The sequence below is a fragment of the Thalassophryne amazonica genome, chromosome 1, assembly GCF_902500255.1.
Source record: "Thalassophryne amazonica chromosome 1, fThaAma1.1, whole genome shotgun sequence".
Lineage (NCBI taxonomy): Eukaryota > Metazoa > Chordata > Actinopteri > Batrachoidiformes > Batrachoididae > Thalassophryne > Thalassophryne amazonica.
In genome coordinates this window covers 12,611,214-12,625,325 of record NC_047103.1, presented here as the reverse complement: position 1 = coordinate 12,625,325, position 14,112 = coordinate 12,611,214, and the positions used below count along the sequence as shown (strand labels likewise).

General features: G+C 42.0%; 1 protein-coding gene across 1 annotated transcript in view; it reads left to right on the top strand.

Annotated features, from left to right (window-relative positions):
• Positions 1-14,112, top strand: part of zfhx4 (zinc finger homeobox 4) — a 205,793-nt gene that overhangs the window by 113,072 nt on the left and 78,609 nt on the right. Inside the window, exon 6 of the mRNA XM_034164139.1 lies at positions 8,734-8,962. Coding sequence (XP_034020030.1) covers positions 8,734-8,962 — 229 coding nt within the window. The remainder of the gene's footprint in view (positions 1-8,733; positions 8,963-14,112) is intronic.

The window sequence follows — 14,112 nt, the reverse complement described above, 5'->3', positions numbered from 1 at the left end:
GGCTGTTATAAAACATGTCAATCATATTTAAATTGTTTTTGATAGACAAATTAACAGTTAAGTTCCTATTTTAACGAAAAGTCACTGGAGACAGAGGAGAGAAAAAAGTTCGTAAATTTTATTTCTTTATTTTGTTATACTTTTGCTTCAGTTAAAATGTGCGTGTGATATATGTGCGTTTGCTTGTGTGGGCACACGTGTGCGGTTTCCACGGTAAAGCTGAGCAGCCAAGCTCTCCTATGACGGAGGGAGGGGCCGAAAGAAAAGAAGCCGAGCGAGAGAGAGGGAGGCCCCTTTTCACAGAGAAACAAAGATAGCTGTAATTAATGGCCCTGAGCTCTGGACTAGGGGAGCTTTCTTCTGACAACTCCGACTTAATTAAAACTTAAGACTTCTGAAAGGGCCTCTGACTGCGAGGGGACGTCCCACCGTCTCATGAGAAAAAAAAACCCCCGTAAGATTTCCTACAAAAGAAAGAAAGACTGAGAGACAGAGAGAAAAGATGTGTGTTAGCGGCTGTAGCCATGTTGCTAATCCCTGTTTGTCAAAGGCGGTCCGGGGAGCCGGGGTGTGGGGGGGTCGAACTCGAGAACTCCCACACCTGCAGCTAACTGTGTCCTCCCACCGCTCACCCATCCTGTTTTTCCAAATCTATGAAACAATGCTGTGAATAAAAGAGTATCTATTTATGTTTAAGGGGCTTTTTAAGCAGCACTGACATACAAATGACATAAATCGTTGTGATTTAAAAGTACATTTCTGTAAACACAAGCGAGTTTGCCTCCTGCACAGTATCACTTAAATGTCATATGATTCAAGTGTTTCACATCTCCATAACAGCATTATGACTGAGTTTACAAATCAAGCATTTCGTCTTATCAACAACTGAAAACTAATACTTTAGACAGACGACATTAAAAATAAAGACCTCAAAGTCGGAACTAAGTCCACAAAAGTCACTGCAAGTATGCACAGTCTTTAATATAAGTTATACTAAAGGACTGTTACCACCGCCGAACTCGAATGACTTCCCAGATGTCGGGAATATTGACAGGAACGTCCCCATGATTGACCTTCTCAGCTGTTGTGTCCCCACTGGCGTGAAAACCCACCAGGCTCACACAGCTACCCATGCAATTCTGCAACAGTTTGGCTTGGGACTTATTGCATGTCATCATGTTCTCTCGTGTCAGATGGCGACGAATCAGTGTTGAGCTCCGCCCAAATGGGTTTTCAAGGCTGGTTGACGGTACTTACCCAGGAGCAGGAACTCATCCTGCCCTTGATAAAATAAAAAGCTGTCACGTCCCTGAAAATGCCCTGTGAGTTCCTGCAGTGGAAATGGCCTTGAAGTGTTGGCCCAATTCAAACAAAGGAGATAAGTAAGGGAAGCCTTCAAGCGCTCAATAGCTACTCCTACAGACTTATAAACATCTTGTATATATTGATTTCTTTGACTTTCCTAGAAAAGCTTGATTGGCACCAAACTTGGTTTGTGCATTACTATGCATAGTGATCCCAAGAAGCTTATTGTTTTGAGGGAGCAACTGGTCAAAGCTCAAGGTCACTGGAGCATACTATTTAAAAACATTTTGTGAACACTCTCACTACTTTCCTGATTACCTGATTGTCACCAAATGTGGTATGTGTCTTAGGCCAGGTAGCCCCAAGAAGGTCCAAGAACTGTACTTTGTAAAAGCTTTCTGTCGAAAAGTCTCACTTGTCAGTTTTACTGTAAGCTTGTCAGTGTTTGCCTGGGGCACCGTGGGTTACAGCAGACTATGTGCTTGTTTAAAACGTAAACAGATTAAATCTCAGCTCTCTTCTGCCTTTTGGCAGACTGCAACTGAAACTTCCCATCTTCTCTTTTTTAACCAAGTTCATTTATGGAAAAACAATTTGATCTGGACTGGAATAGAAACCGGTTAATTATTGGGGCAGTCTAGATCACGTCCTCTTCAAAGACTGGACAAACCTTCTGTGACGGCAAGCTCACGTGGGGCGGTTCAAGATGTTGTCATCTTGGTAATGCCTGACTCCGGGCAAATGGGCAATTATAATGCGTGTAGCATGGGCAAGGTAGGTGCAACCTGAGCAGGACAATTAAAGCCAAAGTACGCACTCATATCTTGAATTTACCAAGCTAGCTACGGCTAACACATGAGCTAACCTTCAGTTTGAGTGTTTGATTAATGCATATTTTTGTGGACTGGTCAGTGATTCTTACAGCAGGTGGCTTAGATGTAGGTGTTAATAAAAATTATAATCAGCATACAGCCTGACTAACTGTGGTACCATCAGTGTTACAATGCTACAAGCTATTGATACTTGCTAATTAATGCTAACAGTGCTAATATACAAATTAAATTATGTAAAAACGTCACTTGACTGAAACATTGCAGCACAGACTTACTTCTTAGATGATCTATTACTTCATTTAACCACAGTTAGCCATATTATCTCACATATTTGTAATAAAAAGATCAGAAAGGACAAACGTGTTTCCACCCCAGCTAGCGGACACTGTTGCGCTGACTCACACTAGCTGTCAGTAAGAGGAGCCGCGCCTGTAGTTATTTATAGCATTATTACTTAAAATAGCTTAAAGTGGTGAGTTCTATAAAAATGAATCCACAGGCAGTTGTCACAAACGGGTAAATTAGCTATCAAGACCAAAACCATTTCTTCTACCAAGCTGTCAGAAATGATTATTTCTGCTGTCAGGTTGGACATTTTAACATAGGGGTCAATGGGATTTGACCCACACTTAGAGTCAGCCCCAAGTGGCCATTCAGTTAACTGCAGGGTTTGGTACTTCTGCATTAGCTTCATTTTTCAACACTGGAGGTTGCAGCTTGGTTATTTCAGGCTCAAATGAGTACGCTTTTATTGTTTTCTCTTTCATGAAGACTGTTTTTGATGACTAAATGCATCACTGGGGATGGGCACATTAATTATTAAGTCTAATATGATTTAGGTCAGTGATTCTCAACCGGGGTGCCGCGGCACCCTAGGGTGCCGTGATCGATCGTCAGGGGTGCCGTGGGTATTTTTCATATTCGCGATTATTTTTCATATTCGCGATTACCGTGAATTATTTATTTTATCCACAAAGCATAAAACGACTCAGAATCTGACGTCATTGTGCTGCAGCCTCGCTCTCGTCTTAAGGCGGGACAATAACGAGGCTGACGGCCGATTAAAACAGTGCCGTCTTCTTCAAAAGCCGTCTAAAATGCGGAGCTGTCGGTGTGTGTGTCTGTGCCTGTGTGCACGCGCGGAGTTAACAGGCTGCAGACTGCGAGGGGAGGGGGTGGGTCAGGGAGGGGAGGGGGTGGGTCAGGGAGATTCCTGAATGCAGGTTCAGTGCGCAGCGAGCGCGGAGCAGAGAGAGGATTTTAACCCCAGTGAACATGTTAACAAAACGGAAACGTGAAGCTGCCTTTACTTCTCTCTGAACTTTCTCTAAAGGTGTGATTCTGCCGTTACTGTCCTGTTCACACCATGTGCGCGTCGTATGCTGAATTTATGAGATCATGAGATGAAATAAACGGTCAAATATATTTAAAAACATATTTAAAAAATGAGAATATATGAATGAACTGAGAGCCACAAAAAAAAAAAAAAAAAACAATGTTCAGACGCACAGATCACAAAAAGCAGGTGAGAACTCTGAACTTTAACAGCTGTTATTTTCCAAAGGTATTTATTTGTTCAATCTTAAGCTTAATGCAGTGTTTAAGCACAAAACGTGACTGATGAGGAGAAACAATTTCAGAAATGCAACAGAAACAACCACAAATCAGAAAAAGTTGGGACTGTATGTAAAATGAAGATAAAAATAAAAATGTTGCACCATTCCCAGTTTCTCCACTCACAGAAGCCAAACGTTCTTCCAGAGTTGTGTAATTATACTACAATAGTAGAATATAAAGAAGGGGGAAAAAAAGAAAAAAAATAGACAATATATTCGTCAATCGCAATTATTTGCCTGACAATTAATCGTCTCCAGAAATTCCTAATCGTGACAGCCCTACTTGAGATCAGAGCGCAAAATGCTTGAGGATTTTTGAAATGCAATGTTTTCTGTATCGATTTTCTATTGCGATAATTGGGTTTTGCGCAAAACCAGAGGTAATAGAATTATAATATTATTTTAGTTGGTGGTGTGCCGCAGGATTTTGTAAATATAAAAAGGGTGCCGCGGCTCAAAAAAGGTTGAAAAACACTGATTTAGGTGATCAGTAACTCCTGTTGTTGTCAGATGAAAAACATCCATTCTGTTGACGTTTTGCGTTCTAGTAGCCGGTGCAGTGATTCCTGTGGTTTGAGTGTGTGTTTGTATGTCAGTTGACAGTTTACATTCTAAAATTACATGTGTTTCTAAACCTATTTTGCAGAAAGCTGGCTTAAAAATGACCAAATCAGCTCCACTCACTAAGTTCCACCCAAAATCAAACAAACAGGAAAAGTTGAGAAAAACTGTGCTGTAACCTTCTTTCAGCACGACTTTAATTCTAAAACGGGAAACATCGTGGGGTCAGCGCACACATGCACGTCGTTATGTGTATTAATTACTGCACAGAGCCGCCGTGCACCTGTTTCTCACATGACTATGAATAAATGTTAACAAAGCAGAAACTAACCTTCGTCAGCCAACTCTTTCTCTCTTTGCACCGCTCTTTTTCCCCCTCTGCGTTTCTTTCTCTCCTTCCCCTCCCTCCACAGAGGATCAGATAATAAAAGCCTGGCCTGCTCTTTTGTTTTTGTGCATTGTTCATTAGCCCGGCAGCAACAACAGAGGCACACTTGATATGCTTGGCTTGACTGGGTGTATGGGAGTCGTGCAAGGTGGGTTGGGCGCTGCGCGTGCATGCGTGTGGGTTTACGTGCACGCACACACTCGGGGCAGGGTGAGAGGTAGGGGGTAGCTTTGCATGGCTGCAATGCCATTAAAAGAGGCAACTTGAAATTAAAGGTTTGCAACTGACAGTGCAAGTTGAATGAGAAACCCCTGCAGCTGCCAACAATGAGCCGAGCTGGACAAAGTGCACGTCAAAGATAAAAACGCTAGTCAACCTTTTATCTGACTTTCTGTCTGACTTGGAGCGTGCACTACCTTCAAATGTCTTAAATATTTTCACACCTCCTCCTGACTGAATAACAGCACAGCCTTCAGTGGAAAGTCCAACGCAAATTCCAGTTTTGGTATATATGTTTTTGTTTTTAGTGATGAACATTTTGCACCTAAAGGAGGTTTTTGGAGGACTTGTCTCTTTTTACTTGAAGGCTACGTGAAGTAAAATTTAATTTAAAAAAACCTTTAATATTGCTTTGTTCCTTCTGTAGATATATAATAGAGCTGATCCTCTGAAGAATAACTGGCTTGTTGAAAGGAGAGAAGCAGGACTGGAAATGGTTTTTGGAAGAAAGTCAATCTTATGTCGCCCTTGAGGACCGTTGCTGTCTGTGCTTATCCCTGGATTTCATAGCGTGATGCAGATGAGGTTCTATGACTCCCCCTGGACGGGAACCCGCAGGTTACTTCCCCAGCCATGTCTGGTAGCCATTTACAGCTGGATGGACTGAGACAATACAGATGAAGTGTCTTGTCCAAGGACACAGACAAATAGCGTGACCAGGAATCAGACCCCAGGGCTGCATATTGGTAGCCCAACTCCTTATCCCACTGGGCTTTCTGTTCTAAACTGACAACTTGGAACAGAAGATATTCTGATAATCTGGATTTATAAAGTTTCCCACGATATAGCAAATGTTACTACACCAACAATAAAGGCTGCGACAACTACACCATCTGAAATTCAGTACAGTCCAGTCATAGTTGAACCTGCCAAAGGGAATTTCACCCATGTGGTCCAGCAAAATGGGACAGTGGAAAGTTTAGTGACATACCAATTCCTTGTCAGTTGTGGTGTCACGATTAGCCAACTAGCATAAGGTGACAGTCATCCTCTTTGGTTCTGCTGGACTGTAGGTTTGATTCTTGATACAGAGTAATTGTTTTGTTGCCAAAGAAAAGATACATGTTTGTAATAAATTGACTGCATTTATTTTAAAAGTAAATGGACTGCATTTATATCGCGCTTTTCCATCTGCATCAGACATTTAAAGCGCTTTACAAAAATGCCTCACATTCACCCCGATGTCAGGGTGCTGCCATACAAGGCGCTCACGACACACCGGGAGCAACTAGGGCATTAAGAACCTTGCCCAAGGGCCCTTGGTGATTTTCCGTTCAGGCTGGGATTTGAACCAAGGAATCAAAGCCCAACGCCTAACCACTAGACCAGCACCTCCCCTTTACAAACCAGGTTAGATTAAGGTTAAGGGTTAAGGTTTATGTGGTCTCCACCTTTAATCACAGATAATTAATGTCTTTGGGGTTTGGGGAGATCAGCTTTATGTAGGTGATTTGTTCTGCAACCTTTGGCGATCACATAACATATTGTGGAAGTCTCCTCTGTTATAGACACTAGACTGACTAGCTGGCTCACTGCCTGACCCAGTGGCTATCTTGACACTAATTTAAGGGAAGTATCAGAGGGCTGATGCATGCCCTGCACATTCTGCACACAATGACAGAAATGTAAATATAAAAATGTCTGTAATGGTGTTTTTGACCATATATGACTTCATCACATGACTTCTGTGTCATTTGATTATGAAGACATTCATACCAGTCAATACCTTGCTAATCAATATATGCTTTAGATCACCCATCTAGGCTTCTTAGTTGTTGAGGTATATATAAGTCTTCCTTGACCTTGACCTTTCACTAAACTACTCCAAAAATCTATTCACCTTTAAATATCCATCTTTGTAAGTTTCACTGCACACCAGTGAAAACAGTTTGTTATTATTACTGCTTCACAAACACATAATTCAATTTCATTTGAATATTTCATTTTATATAGCGCCAAATCACAACAAAGCTGCCTCAAGGCACTTTAAACAAGTAAGGTCTAACCTTACCAACCCCTAGAGCAAACACACAGGCGACAGTGGTAAGAAAAAACTCCCTCTGATGATATTGAGGGAGAAACCTCAAATAGACCAGACTCAGAGGGGTGACCCACTGCTTAGGCCATTGTAACGGTTATAAGGTTTTTACAAAGTTTTACAAAGCTGAAGAAACAGAAAACAGCAAATCAAAACATCAGCTTCAGGCATGGCATCTCACGGTCAGTCCAGCATCCTGTTCTCCACAGATGTCAATCATGTGCAATGCCCTCTGCACCTCGGACAGAGAGAAAAAGAGCAGAATCAGTTGGCCAGAAAAACCACACAGAAGGTATAATTTATTTATTTATTAACATAACCTAACACTACTCCTTCTCCCAACCCTAACCATAAGCACCCCACCCCCCCGCTTCAGTTTTAATTTTATGCAGCCATGACGGAATGAATGAGAATTAATTTATGCTGCCGTGACAAAAATGAGGCACTTTTCATCACAATATCACAGACCAGTAGATTAATGTATATTTCGTGCTCCTGAATCACGACTTGGCGTGAGACTGAGTTGGCCCTGCATGTTTTCCACATCGTCTCACTCAAGTCACACCTGATTTTAAAAAGTGGTGTCTTCGAGCTCTTGCTTGGCTGAGTACACCTGATAGAGTTAATTGCCTGGGAGTGGAACAGGGAGAGTTAGAAAACGTGCAGGGCAGGGCCCTCCTGCAACAGGGTTGGGCACATCTGCAGTAGGCAAACAATTACTTGTAGGTGACAGTTTTGTAGTATGCAGCCATGTCTTACCAATAACTCCTAAAGATATCAATATGAATTTTGTGATATGCCTCCATTAAGAATAATGTTACTGAAGCAGCTCTTACACCGGTTGAACTCAAGGCAAAGTTTTCCTAAGCAGCATCTTGGCACAGATCATAAATAATGGTGTCAGCATGCTGCTTGGCACAAGCCAGGAATAATGGTTAACTGCTCGTGCTGGTTTTGAATATTTTTTTTATTTTCTGGACCTCAGCTAGCGCTTCACCAGTGCAGTCTCAGTGCAACTCAGACTGAGCATGGAAAGAATTACCCTGAGATATGAAGAGTTGTGCACAGAGTGTACCTGAAGTTACACAGAGATGCACCGTGCTGTCTAAAATGTCATTACGGGTGCAACAACAAAAAAAAAACGATTGGGAAGAAAATGATTTTACTTGACTTTTAACCGAGTGGTGTGCCTGCTCAGAAGGACTTTTTGCCATACGCCACCACTTTATCACCTGTTTTCTTTGACAACAGCTACTTGGGGACATCAACTGAGGTGTGCCGAGTTGTAGCTTAGCAAGTTACGGCACCAGACTCAGCCAGGTGGCAAAGCAGCTTTACGGCGTACGGATGTTTGTCATTGGGCACTGGAGCAAAGCTGCATGTCAAAATTTACCAAATGTTAGTACTCAACAACTATCAAACACTGTGAATCTCACTAAAATTCATTAAAATTTGTTCTGGAAATTTGCTCCCATAATACCAGTGTGGCTGACCCTGTGATTTCTAACCTGGGTGAAGTCTGACTTTATCCTGAAGCCATCCAGTAGAGGGAGTGTTATTTACACACATGTCTGTGTTGACCTGTAAATCCACGGTAGCATTGTATTACAAAAAAAAAAAAAAGACACTGTGAGTCGTCAATGTGGCGACCAGTTTTCCGTCCCAGGATCCGGTGGGTCTTACAGCTGTGCTCTGCTCTCCTCTGCTCCACAGCACTTGCAGAAACAGGATTGCGCATACAGCTCAGAGTCGTGCATCTACTTCTGCAGCCTGTGCGACTACTCCACTAAAGCTCGCCTCAACCTGGTGCAGCACGCCCGCTCAGCTTGCCACCAGCAGAATGAAGGGCTGAGGAAACTCCAGCTGCATCAGCAAGGCCTGGACGAGGATGGACTGAGCCTCCATGAGCTGTTCCACGTTAAGGAGTGTCCCTCCACCCAAGGTCTGTGTGTGCTTTTTATGCCGATTCATCATTTTGTAGTTTGGGGCTTCTTCTTGGATCCTTTGGTTGTCATGTTGTTATCTGCTGTCTAAGAACACACGACTTTTTTTTTGTTCTCCGATTTGCTTGAACTTTTCATTTGGTGGATCTTTAGCTCTAGATGTTTCCGTCATTGTCAGGTTTCTGCGTTTGAAGTCCATCTTTCTTCACTCCTGGCTCGATTTCCTGCACCACTCACTCTTTATTCTGTCAAATCTCTTTCTTCCTACTTCCCTCCCTCTTTTGGCCCTCGTATCCAGATCACGTCTCCCGATACAGACCCGTCCATTCCTCCTAATCTCTCCAAAATGAGCATACTGTTCCGATTAGGCTGCCGCGCTTATACGTACAACACGCAAACACGCACTGTCCCGTGCACGGGGACATCCCAGGCAGGCAGGCAGGCAGGCAGCTTATGAAATTTCACCTTGGGAGGATCTCGTGGTGGAAAAAAAAAAAAAAAGAAAGCCTATGCACACATACGTCGCTGACGTGCACACGCACACACATGCGCTCCAGCTACAGCCTCTCCCTGGAGTGAGCTTTCATTTCCTTTCTCATGACCAAAGCAATTTGGCTTTCATTTAAGAGTCTCCGTCCTGCCAGCAGCTAATAAGTGTAACAGAACTGTAAAACATTCAGAGAGACAAAAAAAAAAAGAAGAAAAAGATTAATCGTTTTTCTTTGAGTGGGGGTTGGATGGTTGGTGAGGGGTTGCAGGGTGTAAGGGGAGGGGGCTCGGTTCTAATTTAAACCAGAAGACGGAGAGTCGGGGTCCATTATTTAGTCATCCCTATGTTAATGCTGCCGGGAGAAAATGAGCGCTTAACTTGTTTTTGCTTTGCTTGACCTGGAGGAGCGGGTGGAGCGGGAGCGGGGGGGTTGGAATAGCATTCCGGCGTAGCATTAGTCCATACGTCCATCTGTGTGTGTGTGTGTGTGTGTGTGTGTGTGTGTGTGTGTGTGTGTGTGTGTGTGTGTGTGTACGCGCGGGCTCTTCAGCATGAATCCCCAAAGTGTCATGTTTATACTGTACATGTACTCCCAAAACAGATGGGGGCCCAGCACCAAGAACCACATGTGAATCCCAGCTCCCAATCCTGAAATGGAGACTGTTGCCGTGTACGCTTGGTTTTAATTACACATGGATCAAAGTTTCACTGAGATTTGGGGTGCAGAAGGGAAGCATGCTAAGATAAATCATTACCAAACATTTTAATATAGCCTGGCTCTCCCTCTCTCCTTTTTTGTCCTGCTTATTCCATCTTCCAACTCTCTCTGCTCCCGTCTATTTTTTTTTCATCTGTTTCACAACCCCCACCCCTTTCTCCTTTTTTTTTTTGTTTTACCTCCTTAGACCAGTGAGCACAAGCAGGTTTTAAAGCTGTCACAAGTAATATTCACCCGTTGCAGCTATTTCAAATGTTCCACTCTTAAAACACGCCGCGCTCCGACCCTTGTTTTATACCCGGGCTTTGATGCCAGGTGCTGAATTTCCATGAGGAAGCTTGTGACAGTGCCAAAAATGCTAACCCATGCTAAAAAAAAAAAAAAAAAAAAATGTATTTATTTATTTTTTTGGATGCCCTCGTTTTGCCCATGTCATAATTTTTTTTTTTTTTTTGAACAACAGTATTCTTTCAGCAGCTACACGGTAAAAGTCCCAGGGAATTTCAGGGAATGAATGTTCTGGAGTTATGGGGTAAAAACAGCAAAAACACTGAGAAAGGTCAACTTTAGTTTGTACAGGGGTCAAAAGTTGAAGTTGCTCCAATTTTAGTAAAAAGTGGTGCAAATTACTGGTTGAGCTAATAGGATTAATCAATGGAATAGTTCTGATTGTGTTGCGTGCTTGGTTTGTAAAGTAAATCAATCAATCAATCAACTTTTTTCTTATATAGCGCCAAATCACAACAAACAGTTGCCCCAAGGCGCTCCATATTGCAAGGCAAGGCCATACAATAATTATGAAAAACCCCAACGGTCAAAACGACCCCCTATGAGCAAGCACTTGGCCACAGTGGGAAGGAAAAACTCCCTTTTAACAGGAAGAAACCTCCAGCAGAACCAGGCTCAGGGAGGGGCAGTCTTCTGCTGAGACTGGTTGGGGCTGAGGGAAAGAACCAGGAAAAAGAGATCGATCACTAATGATTAAATGCAGAGTGATGCATACGTAGCAAAAAGAGAAAGAAACAGTGCATCATGGGAACCCCCCCACAGTCTACGTCTAAAGCAACATAACCAAGGGATGGTCCAGGGTCACCCGATCCAGCCCTAACTAATAAGCCTTAGCGAAAAGGAAAGTTTTAAGCCTAATCTTAAAAGTAGAGAGGGTATCTGTCTCCCTGATCTGAATTGGGAGCTGGTTCCACAGGAGAGGAGCCTGAAAGCTGAAGGCTCTGCCTCCCATTCTACTCTTACAAACCCTAGGAACTACAAGTAAGCCTGCAGTCTGAGAGCGAAGCGCTCTAATGGGGTAATATGGTACTACGAGGTCCCTAGATAAGATTGGGACCTGATTATTCAAAACCTTATAAGTAAGAAGAAGAATTTTAAATTCTATTCTAGCATTAAAACAGGAAGCCAATGAAGGGAGGCCAACACGGGTGAGATATGCTCTCTCCTGCTAGTCCCCGTCAGTACTCTAGCTGCAGCATTCTGAACCAACTGAAGGCTTTTTAGGGGAACTTTTAGGACAACCTGATAATAATGAATTACAATAGGTCCAGCCTAGAGAAATAAATGCATGAATTAGTTTTTCAGCATCACTCTGAGACAAGACCTTTCTGATTTTAGAGATATTGCGTAAATGCAAAAGGCAGTCCTACATATTGTTTAATATGCGCTTTGAATGACATATCCTGATCAAAAATAACTCCAAGATTTCTCACAGTATTACTAGAGATCAGGGAAATGCCATCCAGAGTAACGATCTGGTTAGACACCATGCTTCTAAGATTTGTGGGGCCAAGTACAATAACTTCAGTGTTTATCTGAGTTTAAAAGCAGAAATTAGAGGTCATCCATGTCTTTATGTCTGTAAGACAATCCTGCAGTTTAGCTAATTGGTGTGTATCCTCTGGCTTCATGGATAGATAAAGCTGGGTATCATCTGCGTAACAATGAAAATTTAAGCAATACCGTCTAATAATACTGCCCAAGGGAAGCATGTATAAAGTGAATAAATTGGTCCTAGCACAGAACCTTGTGGAACTCCCATAATTAACTTTAGTCCGTGAAGAAGATTCCCCATTTACATGAACAAACTGTAATCTATTAGACAAATATGATTCAAACCACCGCAGCACAATGCCTTTAATACCTATGACATGCTCTAATCTCTGTAATAAAATTTTATGGTCAACAGTATCAAAAGCAGCACTGAGGTCCAACAGAACAAGCACAGAGATAAGTCCACTGTCCGAAGCCATAAGAAGATCATTTGTAACCTTCACTAATGCTGTTTCTGTACTATGATGAATTCTAAAACCTGACTGAAACTCTTCAAATAGACCATTCCTCTGCAGGTGATCAGTTAGCTGTTTTACAACTACCCTCTCAAGAATCTTTGAGAGAAAAGGAAGGTTGAGATTGGCCTATAATTAGCTAAGATAGCTGGGTCAAGTGATGGCTTTTTTAAGTAATGGTTTAATTACTGCCACCTTAAAGGCCTGTGGTACATAACCAACTAACAAAGATAGATTGATCATATTTAAGATTGAAGCATTAAATAATGTAGGACTTCCTTGAGCAGCCTGGCAGGAATGGGGTCTAATAAGCATGTTGATGGTTTGGATGAAGTAACTAATGAAAATAACTCAGACAGAACAATCGGAGAGAAAGAGTCTAACCAAATACCGGCATCACTGAAAGCAGCCAAAGATAACGATACATCTTTGGGATGGTTATGAGTAATTTTTTCTCTAATAGTCAAAATTTTGTTAGCAAAGAAAGTCATGAAGTCATTACTAGTTAAAGTTAATGGAATACTCAGCTCAATAGAGCTCTGACTCTTTGTCAGCCTGGCTACAGTGCTGAAAAGAAACCTGGGGTTGTTCTTATTTTCTTCAATTAGTGATGAGTAGAAAGATGTCCTAGCTTCACGAAGGGCTTTCTTATAGAGCAAACAAACTCTTTTTCCAGGCTAAGTGAAGATCTTCTAAATTAGTGAGACGCCATTTCCTCTCCAACTTACGGGTTATCTGCTTTAAGCTACGAGTTTGTGAGTTATACCACGGAGTCAGACACTTCTGATTTAAAGCTCTCTTTTTCAGAGGAGCTACAGCATCCAAAGTTGTCTTCAATGAGGATGTAAAACTATTGACAAGATACTCTAACTCCCTTACAGAGTTTAGGTAGCTACTCTGCTCTATGTTGGTATATGACATTAGAGAACATAAAGAAGGAATCATATCCTTAAACCTAGTTACAGCGCTTTCTGAAAGAAGGTAAAGGTTAAACAATGTCGGCATCCATTGGATTCTATGACATGTGACATATGCTACCCTGTAACATGATAACTAAGCATAATTCATGATGCAAACTATTCCTTTTAAAAACCATATTCACTCAACTAATAATTTGCATCACTTTTTACCAAAATTGGAGCAACTTTAACTTTTGACCCCTGTACAAACTGAAACTGACTTTTGTCACCATTCTTGCAGTTTTTACCCCATAACTCCAGAACATTCATTCACAGATAGTCCAAACTATACCTTTTTGGAATCTTTATGATCAGACAAATAATGTGGAATACCTTTCAATATGATTGGAGCATTTTTAAATTTTGACCCCTGTGTAATTCTTCAATTGACCCCTTCTTGGCCGCCTATTGAAAGTTCTTGTTGTTACTTGGCATTTTTAAAAGAGTAATGTCTAAGGAGTACCTGTGCCAAATTTGGTGCTTGCATCACCATTTTTTCAGTTATCCGCTGCACTAACAGCTGGGTCAACTGAGACACTACAGGTGAATTTTCAAGTCAGAGTACACAGTCTAGGAACCCAAGTATAAGAATCCTATGTAGCAGAGAAGCTTGAATCTTCGACTGGACTGGGTTGCTTGACGTGAGGACGTTTCGCTTCAAATCACAGAAGCTTCCTCAGCTAAA